This window comes from Pygoscelis adeliae, unplaced genomic scaffold (genome assembly GCF_000699105.1).
Source record: "Pygoscelis adeliae isolate BGI_AS28 unplaced genomic scaffold, ASM69910v1 Scaffold34, whole genome shotgun sequence".
NCBI lineage: Eukaryota > Metazoa > Chordata > Aves > Sphenisciformes > Spheniscidae > Pygoscelis > Pygoscelis adeliae.
In genome coordinates, this window is record NW_008824658.1 from 5,911,415 (window position 1) to 5,932,277 (window position 20,863).

The 20,863-nt window shown below is 42.4% G+C and overlaps 1 protein-coding gene across 2 annotated transcripts in view; it reads left to right on the forward strand.

Moving 5' to 3' along the window:
- FSTL4 (follistatin-like 4) overlaps positions 1-20,863 on the forward strand; it is a 231,988-nt gene that overhangs the window by 12,684 nt on the left and 198,441 nt on the right. For both annotated transcript variants that reach the window (XM_009322721.1, XM_009322722.1), the window contains exon 2: positions 1,711-1,744. In XM_009322721.1, the coding sequence (XP_009320996.1) occupies positions 1,711-1,744 (34 nt within the window). The remainder of the gene's footprint in view (positions 1-1,710; positions 1,745-20,863) is intronic.

Sequence of the window (20,863 nt, forward strand, 5' to 3'; positions counted from 1 at the left end):
CTGGTGACAATGGCCAAAGTGTAAATTGTCACCACATTTGAGCAGAGCTGGGCCAGGAAATGTGTGGTGTGATGTGGTCCCCTGGGCTGGAGGAATGCCTCGGCTGGGGCCGGCCCTGTCTGGAGCCGGGTCCCGGGTGAGGGACAGGAGGCAGAAAGGAGCATTTCTGTAGGCAGAAAATGAATAGCTACAACACTGTAGCGTGTGGTGTGTGTAATATTACATCCTTGAATAACACCCCTCATTCTGAATTACCTGATGCTGTCTGTACTCAGGTGAGGGAGGCAAGGCCTTCAGGAGTTAGCTGAGCAAGTACTGTTGTTACTTAAATACACTGATTTCCCCCCCCTCCCCCCCTTTGTTTATTTCTATCTTCTTTCACTTTGAAAAGGTCTGTATTTTTTATTGTGTGCTCCAGTGGCAGCTTTCCATATTTTCAATTACCCTGTGGCCAGGAGCTCTGTACCGCAGGAGGGGACTGTGGATGTATTTCATTAGATGCATAGCACTACACTTTATGTCCCTTTGTCTAAATGTGGTCTGCAGGGAGGTCCTTTATTTAATTTTTTTTAAAGTGAAGTAGTACAAATAAAATCATAATCATCAGGTGGGCCAGAAAGCTCAGATGTCTGGGGAGGCCATGTGTTACTTCCCTATCAAAAGGAGGAGAGAAACACACCTTTTTTATTATTTCATTCCCTGATAAACAAACATCTGAGAACAGTGAGCACTAAGGGAATGAAATGATGTTAAACAAAGCACATCCACAGGAGCAAAACCTGCCTTATGAGCTTTTGGCAGGGGTCTGGAGAGCTTGTGCCTCTTCCCTGTGTCTGTGCTGTGGGGGGTACCATGGTGGAGACGGTGCTGGGGCCTGATGGCGCTTTGGGGTCTTCCACGTTTAAGTGTGCACTCAGTGGGGTTAATGCTGCATCATCCATCAGTGGGCACTGTCCAGGTCAATGTGACTCCAGGCAAGGTGGTCTTTTAGAGTCCTCTGCAATTCCACTATTTTTAATACCGGTTGCAAGAAGTAACTCGAATGATGGAAATTAAAAGTATTTGTAACTAACCCATAAATAATGTTACTGCTTGGAATTAAATATTTATTCCTCTGGAGTCTCACCATTAGTATAAGTAGATAGTGTTGTTTGGGAATGCAATACCCTTTGAGACTTTATGCAATGTCTTTTAAAAAGAAGCTTCTTTATTAGAGATGGTAGTGAAGCTTTGCAAGAAATAGGGCAAATGATGTAGGTGTGCAAAGATTGAAATGAGCCCTCAGCTCTAAGCACGAGTAGTCCAGTTGCTTTGAAATTATTCAGGTATTTGAACAAGTCTCTGCTAAAAATATCTGTAATGGCTCCTCCCTCCTCAACCTTAAATCCTTGGTATAGTAATAATAACGCTCCCAGCTGCTCCCTTTTAACATCAATAGAGGAAAATGAAATCAATTTTAAAGAAAGATACTGTGCTCTACCATGTAACTTATCACAGAATGATGAATCATTTCAGGTGATATATTGATCCATTAAGTATCTGTGGACAAACTGAAATGTATGCTTGCAATTACTCCTCAGTTATTGTGTAGAGCTTCATAGATGCTTCTCTGGGGCAATGACTGTGTTTTTAGGGGTTTCTGTTCGTGTTGCCTTTGAACAATTCTTGTATTAAAAAAAACCCCACAAAAATTTCTCTTTTTCCTTATAGGACTCCAGAAGGTTTGAAGTTACAAGAAGAAAAGGTAGGAAAAAACCACAGTTTTCTTACAATGTGTGTGTTGGTGTTGAATATTCTTGCAGTAACTTTTTAAAACAAACATGAGTTTACACACTTGAAAGAGTGTACTGCTGTGGGATTTCAAAGTGACTGCCTCCTAACGCTCGCTCGACAGTTCTTAGTGACTCAAATTGTAGATTTTTTTTTTCAATGAAAAGTTGCTCTTTCAGCTCAGAACTGCGTGATGGTATTGGGGATGCAAGTCAAGGTTTGTTGAGTGCTGGCAGAGTATCTAAACTCTGACCCTGGAGCATTCAGGGAGAAAAAGGTCCAGACGAGGCTTTCCACGTATCAGCACACTGCAAATCCACCCAAAGGTGCAGCGGTGTTAAATGCGAGTTGTGCCGGTGCCCTGAGCTCAGATCCTGCTCCTGCAAACTCTTTTGCCTTAGTAACTAATTGGCTGCTGCTGTGAGTGGCTTTTTGATGGTTCCCAGCAGCTGGGTGAGAATTGGCCATGAAAGAGCTCATTCTGGTTATCATTAATTTTGATACTGTTTAGCAGATGTTTTCTGGATCAGGCAGTTGCTTGCCTCATCTGTCTCGGTATAATGTGAAGTGGGTGGCACTCTCCTGTTCAACAGATTAATGCATTCCCCTCTTCTGTTCCAGCAGTTTCTTTAATTGCTTCAGGCATCCCGTATATTGGGAAGAGGTTGTAACGACCACTGGTTTACTGCATAAATGAAAAAGGTCAGGTCCAAGGGTAACTCTTCATCTGGGCGAATAATCCCCTTTTGTATTTTTGGTGGTTGTGGGTTTTTTTCTTGCTGTGAGGCTGAGGCAGCAGAGAGTCTTGAATAAATTAAATACATGGCTGTCGCTAAAGGTGAAATCTCTTTAGCTCAGGTTGCCAGCCTATGTGTGTGTTTGGTCAAGCTTCTGCCACTCTTCATGAAGAAATCCAGTTTTATTGGACTTCCCTTGGTCTCAGACTGAGGAGGGCTCTTAGATGGTTCAAGGTTGCTTTGAGATGCAGAAGAGCATCTTGGCATCCTGGATGCAGAGACATTTCAGTCATGCTCTAGCTATAGAGTTTGTGGTGCGATTCATCATAGACATGGAGACTGAATCCAGTCTTGTGAAAATGGACTTCATGAATAAAATTTTGTGGAAGTGCCCCTAGTCCTGTTTCAGATATGATTTGGATCTCCAAAGTTTACTTTCCAGTGAAAGTAACCAACACCTACAAAACTTAAATATAGCAATTTTTGAAAGCAGGACTGAGTTTATAGATCATGTGGGTGCTTGGAAAATGTTACTTCAGAGCAATAACTAGATTTTGAGATCAATGCCTCTAGACCCCAAATTTCCAGGCTCAGTTAGGCTGATTTCTCATTGCCTTCGCAGGACGGATAAGCCTTGACTTCCATTTGGAGAGGTGAAACCATATCTTTTTTTCAGAAATTAATTGAATATAATGAACTTCTCTGTCAGAAGGCTTCTTAGATCCATGGATGGAGTGGAGAGAAGGGGATGGTAATTGGGGAGTTAAGGTCTATAGCTAAATTGGGCTTATGCCCAGCAACGCAATCTGTGAATAATCAAGTATGTCTGAAGAACTGCAAACTCCTCAGAAGTCAAGAAGAAAATGCTAAAGAACATGGTAAATACATCTTGATCACAAAAACCTGTGGATTTGTGGAGCTACCTGGGGATTCTCAGCAATGATTAAGTATCTTCCTCTCTGGAGTTAGTCCTCAATAGTGCCTATAAAATAATTCAGCGAAAGCCTCCTTTGGAAACCCGTTCAGTGTTAAAATGTGTGCAGAGCAGATACCACTCAGTGCTAGGAAAAAAAAAAACAGGAGTGTTGAAATGTTTGTTATGCATATGGAAGGATTTATTATAAATCTTGTGATATGGTATGATCTGATTTTAAGATTCAGGCCTTTTTTCCCTAAAATGGTAACTTTTGTGGATAATGTTTTTTACCTGAGGAAATGAGTTGATTGGAAAATGTTTGAGGGTCGGGGGTTATGCTTGTTCCCTTCGCTTGGTGGAAGATTTGGCTTTCTGTTGAAAAGCTGAGAGACTTAAAAATATCTAATAGAAACCACCACAAAGGTGAGAGCTGCAGCAAACTTGCTCTGTGCCTGCTTTTATTATCCCATGCTCATGGATGAACCAGGATAATTAAAAAAGAGCTTTTGGTGAAAGGAGGGGCAATCCTGGCTTACACTTCTCAGAATTTTTCTTTCTTTTTTTTGGGGGGGACAAAAGGTTCGAGTGCTTTAGATTGTTTCCTTTGAAAGAAAAGTGCCCGCTTTCAAAGCCTTGATTGTCGTCAAATGGTCCATGGGTAAATACTAACTCGCCATACTTATTTCCTTCAACAAATAGTCCATTTAATAGACAGTTGATGGTCAGTTGTGCTGGGTTGTGTTTATATTAGATGAAAGAAAGATGTGAAAACACTTTCTTCCTTTTTTAGCTGCGGATGAGTGTAGTTAAACTGGGAGGCTTTTGGTTTCCAAAGTGTCAGGAGTACATATGCTGGAGAAATTCTGAAGCTGTTCCAAAGCCCATTACAGTCGATGAATGGCTTTCCTTTGACTTCTGTGAGCGCTAGATCAACTATAATTACGCGATCTTTTAAATGCCGTGGTACGGAGGGGAGATGCTTCCCTGACTGCAGCTGGCAGCCATCTTCCACCGTGATGTACAAAGACTGATTTCCTTCTGAATTTAAATGGAAATGGCTGCAGATCCGTTTTGTTCCTGGGATGCCGAACTGGTGTTCAAATATTACCCTTTTTGTCTAAAAATGATGTTTTAACCCCAAGAAACTAATTCTGGTAGTTGATTAGAAGCTGCAAGACTATTTTCCTAAATTCAGTTTAAGCTCATTAAGTTGAAATTTTGCTCTCAGTGGGTCATGCATATGACCCACTGCAGTTTCCATCTGCATTCTGCTCATGTCATGGAAAACAGAATATGGTGTGAGGTGCCAGATTTTGTGTTGCTAGCTTTAAAAAAAAAAACAACAAACAAACCCCAAACCACAAACTCCAGAAAACCCAGCATCTGGTAAACAAGCACAGGATTTGAATACCATCCCTTTATATTGCTCTTTTGAACTAAAATTGGGGGGCAAGCTAGAGCAGGCAGACCTGTTTTCACTTGTCCAGTCTTCTTTTTCCCATTTCTATCTAAATACTTTTCCACTTTTTTCTCCACTTGTTTAGATATGGTTTCAGGTGTTAGCGTTGTTGCTGGTTCCTATGTACTACCTGCCCTTAGTGCACAGGAGAGGGAGACTGAGCAAAAATGTTAACCTGCACATTTATATCGGCTGCCCAGGACAGTGAAATAGGGCAGGAGAGCAGATGGGGAAGAGCAAAACAGGAGTAGGGAGCCAGGAAAAGCCAGCGGTTTGTGCAGATCGGGTGGACGCAACAGGAAAAGGATGACGAATAGCATGCAACAGAAAATTGGGAGACTAAAGAGTTTATGGTAAATTGGAAGAAGCACTGGGCCAAGCTCTGAAGGGAGCACCTGTAAGCATTTGGCTTGACAGTGGCAGGGCTTAATTTTAAAGATTGGTGAGTTTTCACTGTGTAATGAGTGTAGATGAATGTGTGATACTTATCTGTTGCTGTAAATTAGACCGCACAATTTATGTATGTAAAAGCCATATAATTCCATCAAATTCCCCATGTCTAGCAGAACAGGGCCTCCAGTGGTTTTCCTAACTATTTTAGTTGCAAGAACACAGGAACTAATTCTTTAACTTCTGGAGCTGACAAATGCTCCAACTCCTGTTGGCAGCGTAGGGCTAAAGGATGCTCAGTACTAGAATAAATTGTCTGCCGAGTATAATTCTATGCCCAAGCATATGTATAGTCACATTAAGCAAAAAGAGCCAGATCTTCAGTAGATACAAATGAGCAAAGCCATGCTGAATTTAATGGACCACCTTTGCTTTTTACTAGCTGAGAATCTAGCCCAAGCACTTAAAACTTTTAATTTGTTTTTATGTTGCTCACAATCATCCATTCAACAAATCAGTGTCAAAAGATGCTTTTGAAACCATTCAGCCAAGAAACGTTCAAGCAGATTGCTTCCACTCTGTCCATATAATCTTATTAAATGAGATGCAACTCCAGATTTATTCAGACAGATGACATCATGCTACCATAAAGATATGAACTTTAACTATCTGTTTTGAATTAAAAGGCTGAACCCTCTCTGAAGTATTCAGAAGCTCTGTATTGTGGATGTCCTGTTTGTATTTATATATGTATTTATTAAGGATACACAATCCTCATTGTTACAGCGTGTTTCCTAATCACAGTGAGGAGCAATAGAACAGAGCACACCCTGAGCTTTCCCAAGTTGCCATAGCTTTATTGAAAATCTCTGGGGCTGCATCAATTAGCAGTGGTGGAGGATCCAGCCAACAGCTTAAGAAATATTTCATTATTTGCCACTTGGCATCACTTCTTATGCCCTAGATGAAAAACTGACTCATGGTTATAAAACAGTAACGCCCTTTAGAAATTCTATTCACTTCATCCTTTCTTCTTGCACATTTCAAATTTCCACCTATCCATGGAAGATGAAAGGCTCTCAAAACTTGACAGGAATAGCAAGTTTCCCTCCTCAAACCCTTCATGAACACAATGAAGTGATCAGCTGTAATTACTTTTGTAGTAAATCACCTATTAATTTCCCATCCTGTTGTTGTTTTCCTATCGCTAGAGTCCAAGAAATTTGGTTTTGTTCCTTATGACCTGGTCAAAACTCACCAAAATCAGTAGCTGTGGCTGTATCGCTCTACTCCCAGGCTCTTGTTGTCTGGCTAGCCCAGTGACATCCAGGTTGTATGATGCTGTACCAGATGTGTTTATCTGTATGGACGTGCTGTGTACATACAGAGTTGGCATGTTCAGAAATACACCAGCTTTATCTTCAGGACATGTCTCAAGTTCAGAGGACGGGTTATACATTAAAAATACCTCGTTTGTAGGCTCACAAGTAGGAATAATTTCTGTGTTTATTATACTGATTTTAATAATTACTCAGCCTTTACTTAAAGCAAAGGTTCATGTCTCTGTCCATCTCAGCTGCTTTGTTGTCATAGACATTTTTATTATCTCTGGCTTTCAGGGCATATGTTGTCAGCGAATGGCAATCTGTTACCTGGGGAAGGATATTTGACTGGTTCAGGATATTAACCTGATGTTTAGCTCCTTTTTTTCTAAGTTTGAGAAACTGCAGTCCCTCAGCATTTTTTTTTTTGTATCTCATCCCACTTGAACATTATTTTTCAAATACATGATGCAGCGGGGATGCCTAGTTTTGCAATGTTGGCAGGGGATTAGGTAGAAGTAATGAAGGGAAAAATATTTTCGAGGAGCTGCCCAAGGCATTTTTTAGCTTGGCTTTTATTTTAGAGTCAGGCTAACCCAAATTGGGGTGGGTGTGTGTGTTTAGGGGCAAAATTGTTTGTGTATTGATCAGCAATGGTGTTTAATTATAACTTGACATATTTTGTGGTTCTAGGTGACAAGAGTTAACAGAGGAAGTAAAACCATGTGGAGGGGGAAGAACCCCAAATAATCAATTCATTAGCCAGTGTTAGGCACAGTAGTAAATTAAACAGTAATAGGGATACTCCTAGACAGTCTTACTATAGCTGTTGGTATTGCACACACGTGCATGGGACCCTGGGCAAGGACAAGTAGCTGCAAACACTGAGCAGTGAATTGCAGCTCAGGCAGGGAGTTTCTGAGCAGTTTTCTAAACCAAACAGTGCTGGTTCTAGTGGTCATGTTTGGCTTCCAGATGACTGTTTGTTCATTCAGATGGATTACTTCTGAAAATGTGAATGCAGCCATGGTTTAGCCCAGCTTTGCCAGCAGACATAGGAAACGCATTGCACGCCCAGCTCTTGCGTTGCTGGAAGCAGAAAGGTTTTGCAGACTTAAGGCTCTTGTAAATTGATACATCAGTTTCTGTAGTTAAGTACTTTGGGGCAGGAGGAGGAATTAATTCTGTTCGTGGCAGAATGGGCATGAATGTTTAGTAAGTAAATATAATAGTGTGCGGCTTTGCTAGAGCAGCAGACTGATGGACCCGAAGGAGTTGAAGCGAAAAATTTCTTGAGCAGCAGGAAACCAGGCAGCTGTTACCAGCAGCAAGTCGGAGGAAGGAGCTTGTAGGCAAGCTTAGGAAGTGACCAGACTTCATTTTCCTGGGTGGGGACGGGGAGAAGATGGAGATAAGCCAGAAAACTAAGAGACTTTGTGAGGATTTACAGGGAGATGCAAAATAATACATATATGTATTCTGTACTACCATACTTCATAAATAGGTATACCCAATGCAGAGTGCTGAGGCTGGATGTGCCCGAAGGCATATCTTTTTCTATCTGAAAGCAGAATGAACTGCGCTGATTTGGCAGCTGAATAAGCTGCTTGTGCTGCTGGCTTCTGTGTTGCCAGGGCTGGCTGCCACACCACGCTGCCCACCGCAGCCCTGCTTGGCCAGTGCCCCACCTTTAAAGAAGTCCTAGTTCCTGATTTGAGCATGTGGGGAACAGCTGGAGATCAGTCAAATTTATGTATGATCTCTTGGCACACAAAGGGATGTTACTAAAAGACACACACAAAAAGGCAGGGTGCTGCCATTGCCTGCATTCCTTGTATTTAGTGTCCATGGGTGGATGTTGCGCAGCAGTATCGGATCCTGAAACCAAATATGTAGAAAGCTCAAGCTGCAGTTTGTTCCACTGCAGGACAGTGGAGGATGCTGGAGTTGTCCCTCAGTGATGCTCATTTACAGCAGATAACATGGGGCACGAAACCACGCACTGACCTGCAGCGATACAATAGCCTTATCTGCTGGCGTGGTCCAGAAGGCTCCTTGAACTACCTTGTGTCTAGGAAACTAGAATAACTTGAGATGTTTAGGGTTTTTCACAACCAATTATATCACACATGAATTACTGACTTAAAGCTTGTGACCAAAATACACACCATGAAGCCAACTTCATCAGCTGAGCTTCTCGGAACAGTTAACAGCAAGGCAGAGTTTACTGAACAGACTTTTGGCTTCAGGCTATGCAAGAATTTTAAGTCAAAAGCATGCAAAAAAAGATACAGCCATGTTGAAGGAGGCAGCAGGAAGAATGTAGTGTCCTACCTAGAAGGTAGTACTCCTGGTACTATCTAGAAGGTAAAGTCCTTCTGCTTGTCAGTTCATGTTATTTGGAAACTTTGGAAGATAGATGAGCATATTTCCTGGAGTTAAAAAGAGAGGTTTTTTTTCTGGTACCTGCCAAGCACTGTGCCTCTCGGGGCACTTCTGGTGGTGTGTGCCCCATGCTGGTGTCCCTCAGCATGGTGTGTCAAGGGCATCCTCTATGCTTTCAGGGAGGAGATCAATCCCAACAGGTCGTGGTGCTGTGCTGGTGGTGCTGCTTGCTGCCGGCTCCTGCCTGAGATGTATGACCTCCTTGCCAGCTCGAATGCCAAATTTTGATGAAAACTTAATAGAGAGATTAGTTTTATTCCACAGGGCAGTCTCTCCCTCTTTTTTTTTTTTTACCCCTCCCTCTAATCTCTCTGTGCTCCACAGCCTGTAAATTACCTGTCTTTCCCTGAGAGATAACCACTTTAATATTATTTTCCTTCCCTAACATCCCTTGACTCCCCAAGCTTCTCTACTTTTTCCAGCTAAACTGGGCAGTCTTTTGGAAGATACCACTTTGTCCTGCAAGCCTTCTCTTGGCTGCATTTTCATCCCCCCCCCAAAGCACTTATCTCCAGCTGACCCAGAGCAGTAAAGCAGAACTGGTTTGCACTGGTCTTTTAAGACAGCCTGTCTTTAAGAATAAGAGAAGGAGAGACTTTCAGACAAACGGGCTTTTGTTGACTTAAGCATCCCTAGCAGCAGCCAGGCTGAAATTCAAAGTGAGATTTGAAGTCATGTTGGCCATTGTTCCGGGTGGTGCATTGCTATTTGTATGAGATACTGATTGTCTGTCCAGCCACATAATTCTGCTGAAATACTGTTGTTATGCTGAGCGTTACATGATGTGGAAGCCTCTCATATGGAGAGGGCATATGCTGCTTGCACATAATACTGAAAGGTGCAAATGCTTAGGAAACCCTGAGTTTTCAGACCAGCTGTAAAATAAACTTCTTTAAGGATTGAATAAAAAACTGGCAGCAGATGTTTCTGATAATGGCAGTATAATGTAATATGCAAATACTCTCCAACAAGTCAGTTTATCCAGCATGTCTCAGAAATTAGCGAAATAAGTAACTCAGACTTTGAGCCAGAAAATCCAAAGTCCAGGAACACTTATGGGCTCAATCAGGTTTTTGAGTCATGATTTTTGAACATGCTGCTAGTCCATTTAATGTGTAAGAGCATGGTATATTTTCAATTACAGATTTACTAGGTTTCAACATGCCATTTCTTCCTGAACTGAGCTTTAACCATAAGGCAGAGCAATTAGGTTAATACTTTCAGAGCTTCAACTCACTGCCCAAATAAGAGATAAAATAAGACAGAAATTATCCTCTTTGTGCTCTCTTAGTTCAGGCATTTATAACCAGGTGGCCGTGGCCTCTATACCTCTGGCAGATGCAGCGTGTTGAGCTGTCAGCCTGGATTAGCTCAGCTGGAGCATTGTGGCTTACGGTAGGGGAGGCTCTAATGGTGCTTTGGTGTCTTCTCCTGGAGGTGCCTCACTTTGCCAGGGCAGTGGCTGAGGCAACTATCGGTGGTCCTTGCAGTACTGACCTGCGGGTCCTTTATCTTCTTCCACTGCATCCAATTCTCACCAAACCCCACAGGATGCGGAGAACAAACTGTTGAGGTGATTGGTGCCACAGCAAATACTCTGCTTAAATTAGTGGCTTTCTGGGGGGCTCTGCTTTGTTTGTAAATGTTTCCTTTGGACTTTACATTTCCAAGCAAGATTTCAGCTCAGTAATTAGTGTATGTCAGTATATTTTTTAATAAAAACTTACGAGCCTGTGAAATGGTCCAGTTGTTCTTGTTGTTTGGGAAAGAAAAATCTACTGTGTGTAAGGTAATGTAATTACTTTTCTAAAGGAGTTTTTATTATGCACCTAACTGCACATTTACTCTACTTGATAGACCAAAATAAAACCAGAACAGAATGAATAAGCCATTTTGGTCCATTGGGTAAATAAAACAGCTAAAGCATTTATAAATATGTATTTAGTCAGCAGAGCTGATTGGTGACTCTGCAACTGCTCCAGTGTCTAAGTAATCCAAGTTTAATAGCCTTCCATAAATATTTCCTTGTTTGTCATGAGGCAGTAGTTATTTATCCATGTCATGCTGCTTGTTTGTTGTGTTTGATATTTTGAAGAATATTGGAGAAGTTTGTTGTTTTGCGTATAACAGACGCATGGGCATTACATGTGTTTATGAAGTAGCATGAGAGTGGTCCTCATATCTTGTCCCTGTCTCCTTCTCCTTTCCATCCTTGCCTCTCCCTCGCAGGTGGTATGACTTTTTGTCACTCCTTTTACTTTTTCAGGTTTGGTGAGGTTAAAATGTGCCTTCTTTCTGCTTAACTTCTAATTTCTGTCTGCTAAAGTGGCCCCAAAGATGTGACATTCAGTAGGGCCGAATCTCAGCCCAGATGCTTTTTCTAATTGAGTGTAAAACTATTGGACACAGTTATGAAACTCACCTAGTAACACGTTGTACCAGAATGAAATTAGTATGTGTGAAAAGTGTTTCTGGACCTATAGGACCTATAGACTTCAAAGCCTGCTCCTTCCAAAGGCGTAAGTTGGATTCTGGCTTTTAAATTCGTTCAGCACGTTGGTCCAGCTCTGTCGAGGTTACCAATAAGTGTCTGTTCCTGTGGTTTGTGGTGTGCAATAGTTGGTGGAAAGGCCACAGCTGAAATCTACCTTGTGCAGCCAACAGATAATAGCATGAAGTTATGCTCTTGCTTGGAAAATAAAAAGTACAAGAAAAAGTGCTGTGTTTTCCATCTGCAGAATTGGAAGTTTTTCAAAATGTCACTTCTTACAAGATTTCAATTTAGTTTTTCATTGCAACTGCAAAGCAGGTGACAATGGCATGCAGTGCCCCTTCTTCTATTTGTTTTGCTTCTCCCATTGAAATTCAATGATGTGAATTGCCTGTAATGTGAATTGTTTTCTTTTTATATTTGAATGTTTTAAAGAATAACTTTTCTCTCAGTTACTTAAGTTAGATTTTATTATCCTTTCTAACTTTCCTGTTTTGTTTTCTATAGTATTCTTTCTTCTTTACCGTATTTATTTTTCCAAAATTATTAGTTTTCCTTAAATTATGTAATAGTCACGTTTAGGTTTTAACTCTTACTGCCCATTAAATACAGAAGTTCATCAACCGCTTTGAGCAGAATCAACATTGTGGCAAACCTTATTCCGTGGGAATAGAGTCAGTGAAGCCAGAAATTGGAAGCAGCCCTATGCAGCTTCTCAGCTGTTATCAACACGTCCAACTCTGTTGGCACCCGTGTCAATGAGGGATGATCCATTGCCAGAGACATTTGTACAGAAAAACAACAGTTCGTGAAAACAGAGGGTTGTTGCAATTAGAGCAGATGTACCGCTGAGCGTGCGAGGTGACCGCTCCTGCACCCTGGGATGCTGATGAGACTTGCCTAGCGTGCAGGAGTCAAGATCCAGGCTACGTCTCAACACTGTTCAACAATGAAATAACTATATGACCCATAGAAAACCCTAATAAAGGAAGAACTGTATTCTCCTAACTATATAACACTACTTTAAACAGTGAACCTCAGCAGCAGCCAGTAATAACTGAGCTAAATTAATGGATGAGCCTATGAGCGGGTCTGTCTGATGGGAGAGCTCACAGCCTCTTCTCCGCTCCGTTACCCGCTCCTCAGGGTGGCTGGACCCGTGTGCTGGGCTCCTGATGCTGGGAGTTGGAGTGATGCACAGCAGCCAGAATCACAGAAAAGCTGGAGAGAAGGCTCATGCCATACTTGTAAAAACAAAGTTGTTCCTGCCATCGTGATGGGGTGAACTGTCCATCCTGGGCTGCAAAATTATGTACTGGGTATAGGACTGTCACAGCTTACAGTGGTCTGTCGGTCTCAAAACCAGTAAAGAGCAACTCCTTACTGTAAGGCATAGCATGGGGAGTAAGTCAAAGCCCTTACAAGTACATTAAATTATCCTGGAAGCCCTGACTGCTCCTCAACACTACGAGGCACCTTAATTAGAGGGAAATCTCACATGGAGGTAGCAGTAAAGGAGCAGAGACAGCAGAAAGCTCTCTCTTTTCCTTTTGGAAATATAATAAATGCTTCCCACGTTGGGAGGTTCACATTTAGATGACATCTCTAAATGTGTTCAAAACAGGTCAGCTGGATTAGAGGTATCGCTAAGTGAGCATTTTTGGTAAGTCACAGAGTTTGCAATTACCGCTGGAACGTGCTAAAGCATCTCTGGGAAGTGTGGAGATGCTGGCGAAGTAATCAGGCTTTGAGTGAACTTCAAAAAGATTTCTGTTCGAATGTGAGACTGAGAATGACTCTTTACCACCTTTTAATGTTCCCCCAATAGAAATAACATCACCAGAACAAATCCTTGCTGATCTGTGTATCAAGCACTGCAATTCTTCCTTCAACGGAAGTGTGTTCATCAGGGCTTGTTTATTATAGCTGAGCTGTATTCCCTCTGATTAGATGACCCCATCATCTTCCAGACATCTTTAACTGAGCACCCTCTAGTATTTTAGAACAGAAATAATAATTACAGCCCTCTGCCTTTCCATCAGGCAGAAGCTCTAACGTGATTATTTCACAAGATGATGTTTGCTCACTGGAAGGTGAGAGACTGGTCTTGTCATGAGAACAGCGCTGCTGGCCTTGCTGAATGCCTGTGCACAGACATGGACTTTTGCCATGGTTTTTCTCTGTTTGGGAAGCCTGAAGAGTTATTTTCCGTTTCAGATACCACCGCAATTAATAGTGGGAATGACATAACCAAAACACATTTTATTGTAGTCATTTAACAATAGGAACGTGATGAAAATCATTACAAGTACCCAACTTATTTTTCTTTGCATGGAGAAACCAATATTGACTCAGTACTCTAATGGTGGAGTTTCATTTTACCTTTGTGGTTTTGTAGCAATGGTTTTCAGACCTTCCTTAAACCAAACCTGTTGTTCATTCTTTCAGTGTATTCCCATGGGACAACAGGATTTCTGTCAAAACAGCAATACAATTCCTTTCAAGAAGCTAACTGGAAGCAGGGAAGAGGGAGCGGAGGGGGGAGCATGGCTCTGTGCGCGCGTGTCCCCGTTGCTGATGTGCTGATCAGCAAGTGGCTGATATTAATGGTGCTCTCCGGAGAGAGGCAGCTCTAGCGGGAGAGCCATTAATATCCAGCCACTCTGTCGGGAGGAGCTAAGCATAGTGCACTTATTTAATTTAGACATTAAATCTTTTTCTTAGCACAAACAAACGCTCCTTTGCTAGCTTAAATTCTCCTCTGCAGCTTTGGAGACAGAGCTTTTGTCTGCAAATCTGCTTTTTTTGGGAAGGGCTCAGAGGAGGAGGTGATGGGTCCCCGAGAGCTCTCCTGAAGCCCTGCTGACCCATGCTGGCTGGTCACTGCTGGGGTGAGGGGAAGGGGCTGCGTGTCCTTGGTGGCTCCAAGGGCTTTAGATCAGCATGTAGTTGAAGGTGGTTGGTCAGAACTGCTCTGAGTTTGCAACTGAAAAAACAAGCAAAAAAACCAACCCCAAACTAGATGGTTTTTAGCTCACCCTTGCAAAATCCCATCTGCAACGTGTAAAGAGACACCCTGTAGCTTTACTTATAGCTGAAGTCTATATAAGCAAGAATAAGATGAACTGATAGAGCTAATAGTTACTAAAACTGGGACTTGTGCTGACTTAAATACAGCTCATTTGGGTTTTTTTAATTACTGGTGGGAAGGGATGAGTTCAGGTTTTGCTTCTTCATGAACAGAGATGAAGCTAAGCATTGTCTAGATCCATAGTGAAACAAATTCCTCGTCATTGGATGCTATACATGCTGCTGTAAAAATAAATGTGGTGTTTTCCACAAATACTACCTATGCTAGTATTTCTTTTTACTTACTGGAAAGATTGCTGGTGCCACCACTGTTTCCCTTCAGGCACGCTGTATGGTAAAAAGACCTGAGGTTTCCAAGAATATACCCATGAGTTGCTGGCAAAGTTCTCTAAGGCCAAAGGGTTGGGTTTTGTTTAACAAGATCCAGTTAGTCCTTGGAGAGAACACACAAATTTTCTTTTTTAAATTCAGATTAAAAAAAAATAAATCTGTGTTTTCTGTGCTGGTTATTTATCAGGCACTAGAATATGAAAGTCAAGGTTTGTAGGGAGAAGTAATATCTTCTATTAGGCCAACTGAGATAGAAGGAAGCCAGGGAAGCTGTTGAGCACAGGAGCCGTTCGTCAGGTCTAGAACATTAGTGGCAATCATCAGATACTGGATTCCCTCCCTTTATTCTTGAACAGAATTTGCTGTTTTTAAAGTTACTGTAAACACAGTCTTTTTACTTGCTATCAAAATCTAATTATGTGTGTTTGCCAGCTATTATGATAAAAATGGCTTTCAGGTCTCCCATCCTTATCTCCCTTGTCTGTCTTTTTTTTTTTTTTTTAATTTTTTCTTTTTGGATGAAAAAATGTTGATAATTTTGATGGAGAGTGTTTAATGTGATGCCGACTGACTGTAGGACTTCAGATAAGACTGTGATCTGGCAGCGAAGGCTTTGGGGGTACACCGTAATGCTGGGACATCAGGGGAGTCAGAGACTGACATATTTCTACTTTCTACTTTATTTTATATTTTAGAACTTAGACTTGGTGTTTTGGGATTTTCTTTTTGCTGCGGCGTGGATGGGGACACCCTGCTGTGGGTGTCCTCTAGAGCGTGGGGCCATGGTTCACGTCTATCTACGGGTGACGTGTGGCGTAAGGAGCAGTAAGTGCTGCTGACTTCTCGCCGTTGCATGAAGCAGGACTGCTCCACGTGCGGATGCCAGGGTGGGGGCTGCAGCTGAGCAGCTAGTGTGTAGCACAGTCTCTGCGTTAGCTGCCTGGGGTATTATTTCACCCAGAGTTAGATCTTATCTGAGAGTTAAGCTGTTAGAAATAAAAATTCACGGAGCAGATAGTCAAACCAGAATGTGTTTGTCAGGGGGTGACAACGCATTTGCGGATCCCAGCTCTTTTCTGCAGCCAGGCTATCCCCCGCTGCCAGCTGGCACAAAGTGCAAGTGTTTTAGCTGCGATGCTTTACTTGTTTCTTGTCCTGAGACCTCCATTCTGGATTTAATAGGAATTAATTCTGATAGAAGAAGTTAAAAAGTAATAATCACTTCTTCAGTCATGCTCTTGGGTATTTTTTCCCCCCAAGATTTTCTTCTTCTGCATCCTCTGATAGGAAAAAACACATGAAAACGTGATTCACTGGAGTGCAAACTTCACCAAAGCTAGTACGATTTCTGAGATAAAATCAACTTAAAAACAATTATCATAATATTTAACTACATAATACTAGCACAAATGTCAACCTCATTGTGCTGGTTTTAGCTGGGAGAGAGTTAATTTTCTTCATAGTAGCTAGTCATGACGTGCCTTTCACTTAGAGTGGTAGCGAATCCTTTAGGTCTTGCTTAGGGTTTAGCTTATTGCTGCCTGCCAGTGGCAGTCTGTCGTCGTTGCTGATCCAACCCTATTGACTTTGAGCTCCAAATAATTAAAATTGTGTGCATATACTAAGAAAAAAGGCAAGAAACTTAAGTAGCAGAATATCCTCCAAAACTGGAGTATAGCTTTTAGCATTTTCCCTTGTAATTGGGGTCACTTAGTTTGCAAGAAAGATATGAGCCTCCGAGGGAGACAGGCTGGTATTAGTGAGAGTTGCAGTCCCACAGTTATTTGTCTAATTGTAATTACTTGTCTGAAAAAGGAAGGGTTTTTTTACATGGTGTGAAGAAAGCTCTTCTCCCCAGGTGAGACTAATCTGTAGCATGTTTTTAGTGCATCGCCTGAAGGAGGAAAATGCACAGGAAGGAGCTTCTGCTGCCATTTCTTGCTTCTGTTTGTATTTTGTTTTTAAGATTACGAGCACAGAAAAGTGGCTGATACATTGAAGGCTGTGAGCCGTGACCCCGTCCCTGGCAGGCCGTGTCTTTCTAGAGCTTTTGCGGAAGCAAATCAAAATACCATGAATTAGACTCTGCTGGTGCCTGAGAGGCTCCATCTATTCTGGTACTTCCAGTAGCAGAAGCAAAGAAGAAATTTATGAGAGTGGTTAAAAATACTCCTATTGATTCGTGGAGCTATATTAGTCTGAGTGATTTGGTACACTTTACTTTCTCTGTGTGCAAACCTCATTCAGTTGCTATTTTGTGCCTTTGTCATGATTTCAGTGAGGCAAGTTTAAAAGGAAAGTAATATCAATTGATCTAATACAAGTTGTAAGTGGAAAAACAGGCACTGCTTTGGAAACAGCAGCAGGGAGATGCTGGCTCCTGCAGGGTGCTGGTGCTCTGATGCTTTGTCCTGTATCAGCACTACTTGTGCTGAATGTATGGATTTACTGGATTTGTGTTAGTTATTTCATTGATAAGTTGCTTTATTTTGGCAAGTCAGGCTGTAACCAATAAGTAAACCCTATCGTTTGGTCTTAATGGGTTTGGAGGCCCTGAGATGCATCTTGACTATTATGAGCCTAATACCTATAGCTGAGTGTCTCGGATTCAGAAATAATTTCACTCCTATTCACACAATTTTGAAAATAACAAAAATTAACAGGAATTTCTTGTATCTTTATGTTGACTATATATATGTTCTCAGATGGATTTCAGCATTTTACATTGAATTTTAATAGTATAAAATTTTAATAGTATAAAAACTATTGGGTCTTTACCCTAAAAGCTACTGTATTATCTTAATCACAGCAAGTAACCTTTCACTTTCTCATGTGTGAAATGGGGATAACACTAGGTAAACTTAGAAACATTGCGTGGGGTGGTTGAAGTATTTTGGTATCTTTAAAATAAAGTTGTGAAAGAAACTGTGTGTGTGTGTAGGTGACACTGTGTGGGTCAGTGACAGAATCACAGCAAGCTGCTAAAATTATTGGTGGGTTGGGGACCACCATGATGGTTGGGTCAGAACTTGCCTGGCATTGGCCAAGTGCAAGGTCCTGCACCTGGGTCGGGGCAACCCCCAGTATGAAGGGATTGAGAGCAGCCCTGCCGAGAAGGACTTGGGGGTACTGGTGGATGAAAAGCTGGACATGAGCCAGCAATGTGCGCTCGCAGCCCAGAAGGCCAACCGTATCCTGGGCTGCATCCAAAGCAGCGTGGCCAGCAGGTCGAGGGAGGTCTGCCCTCAGCTGCACTTCATCTTCTGCAGAGCCTGACCCTTCAAAAGCACTGGTTCCTGCTGTGCTTGCACCGCAATATTGCATCACATGCGGATGGGCAGAGAAAGTGATTCTTCAAGTCTCTTAAGGAAGAGCTTTAAGGGTCTCTTCTCTGGAAGTAAATTTATTGGCTAAAGGAAAGTTGAATGGGATCACTCGTGAAAGAGGAGCGGCAGCAGAATGAAAAGGCTGCCAGGGAGCCTGCCTGCTGCTGCGGAGGGAAACCTGACAGGGGGTGCAGGAGGGTCAGGGAGATACAATTTCTGTCCTGTGGCGGTTAGAAAAGGTGAGAGGGGGGATTGGGTGGAACAAAAGAGAACCAAAGGCTTTGAAAGAAAAAAGCCCCAGGTCTAGTCTGGTTTACTGATCTAAATCTTGATTGAATTAGTCATTCATGGAGGTGAGGCAGTGACTGCAGGAGGCCAGGAGCCTAGGAGATCGATTTGCTCTCTGCAAAAGTTATTTACTGGGCAGCTGCTTGTGCTTATCCATGCTTTCCACTGTTTCCCCTATGTGCATATTCGGAGCAGGTGGTTTTCCTGTTGAAGAACTCTGACTGTTGCAAAAGAAAAAAGCTTGACATCCTTAGGTGCACTCGTCAGAGCAAATCTAAAGGGAAGCCCAGGACATTTTAGCATCGGCATGCCATGGCAGATGGTGGTGTCCCTTCAATGTGTGCTCCGGTCCGCAGGGTATTACCAGCCTCACTTCTGCATGGGAAACCTGTCCTTCTGCCCCAAAGTCCCCTGGAAGACGTGGCCTCCTTCCCATCACCCTGCAGCGTTTGCTGTGGGCCAGACCTGCTTGTGGAAGCTGCCTTTGCTCCCCCCAGCCCGTGCTGCTTGCTGCTGTGTCTTGCCCCTCCGGCGGCAGCAGTGGGAGTTGTGTGCCTGGCTGTGTTTGCAAATTTGGCCTTTAGCTGCTTGGTCTCCTGTTTCGTTGACGGCTGGAGAGATGATGCAGAACATACAGAATGATGTGGTTGTGTGCAATGAATAATTATTAAGTGCCTGGTTTGTGTTGTTGCTTGAGCCAGGTTTGAGAGACAACCTTTGTGGTGTTTGTGTTACAGAGCATCTGTTGGAGCAAGGGCAAGCTTAAAGAAAAAGTGACAAAATTCAGCATCTCGGCCAGCGCCTCCAGGACCAGCACTCTCCTGTCTGTCAGACATCATTATGTGCCCTTGCAGCAACCCTCCCCGTATTTAATGTATAGCACCAAATATGCTGGAGGTGGAGTATCTTTAGAGGAGAACTCCACTGTCAAAGCCGGTATGACTTTTCTGTTTAGCTGTGCTGAATTATTTTTGATAGATGTTTCTGTGGTACGGACCAGCCTCAAATGACTTTCCTCTGTACCTCATTGCGATACACAGCTCTGCGAAATAGCTTCTTACAGCTCTCTCTGGGGAAGGCAGTGCTTTACATTGAACGAGAGATGAGATTGCGAGGTCTGCACTTATCTTCCTTAAAAACAAATAAAAAACATTTCAACGGCCCGAGGTAACTAAATGTTACCCTGGTATTTTGTAGTAACTTTTCTAAATAGAGGGAGGCTTTGTTAATACCATAGTACTGGGGCAATACTCTACAGCTGATATCTGCAAAATCTCTTCAGTTTTGTATTTCATTACTTCAACAGATCTTACTCATCCCTAAAGGTTTTGGTTTAGTCTGAAGAAAAAGCAGATGTGGGTATGTGTGATACAGAGTCATGAAAGAAGAACACGGGTATGCCTGCTTGCTTTTTTCTTATGACTAGGAGATCCAGACAGAAGAAAGCTATCATTTCGCAACCGTCTGTGCTCTTCCATTCAGTTAAACCAGGGGACCCCAAATCCTGTGGGTGCAGGAGCCAGGGCATAGCGCATCAGGGATCGGGAGCTTGCACGTGTGTCTGCATCTAGTGTAAATGCAGTAATGCTTGAGCCAGGAAGACATGGCAGAAACCCACCTGCTCATAATATTTTCAGTGCTGACTGTACAGGATTTTGCTCTTGGTTGCTTGCCTGTAGGAGGTGGAAGAAAACTGAAGCCTTTGCAGATTTGTCCGTGGTCATGGGGAACCCAGGAAAGGGCATGTGGCGGCATGGGCAGGCATAGATCATGAGCACAGCTCCTTATCTAGAGCTTGTGAAGATTTTACCTCAAATAACTCATCCTGCTCTGTCCTTCCTATCTCTCCCTCAGCTTTGCAAAATGTATGTCACGTACACAGTGTCTCCCTGCTTGAGCCAGTTATCTGGCTCTCAACAGCTACTTATTCTTTCCAAGTACGCTATTACTGCTAGGATTTGATTTTTATATATATACACTCATTTTGCTGTTGTGCTGGCTGTGTGTGGCTGTGGATGCAAAAGCACCTCAGCTCCCTGCTTTCCCGTACGCTCCATCTCTCACTGCAGTATTGATATTTCTATATGTGGTGGTAAAATTAATTAAATTATGTTCTCTATTTATGAACTAGTTTATTGCTTTAATTATTTATTGCCACTGCAGCTAATTTGATTTAGGCAATATTTAGTTCTGTTTCAGTAACTTTTCATTTTAAAAACAAACTGCTGGTTTGAATTCATTGGCATTAACAACCTATTATTGATTAGTTTGGCCTCAAACTGTGTGATAAGGAAAGAGT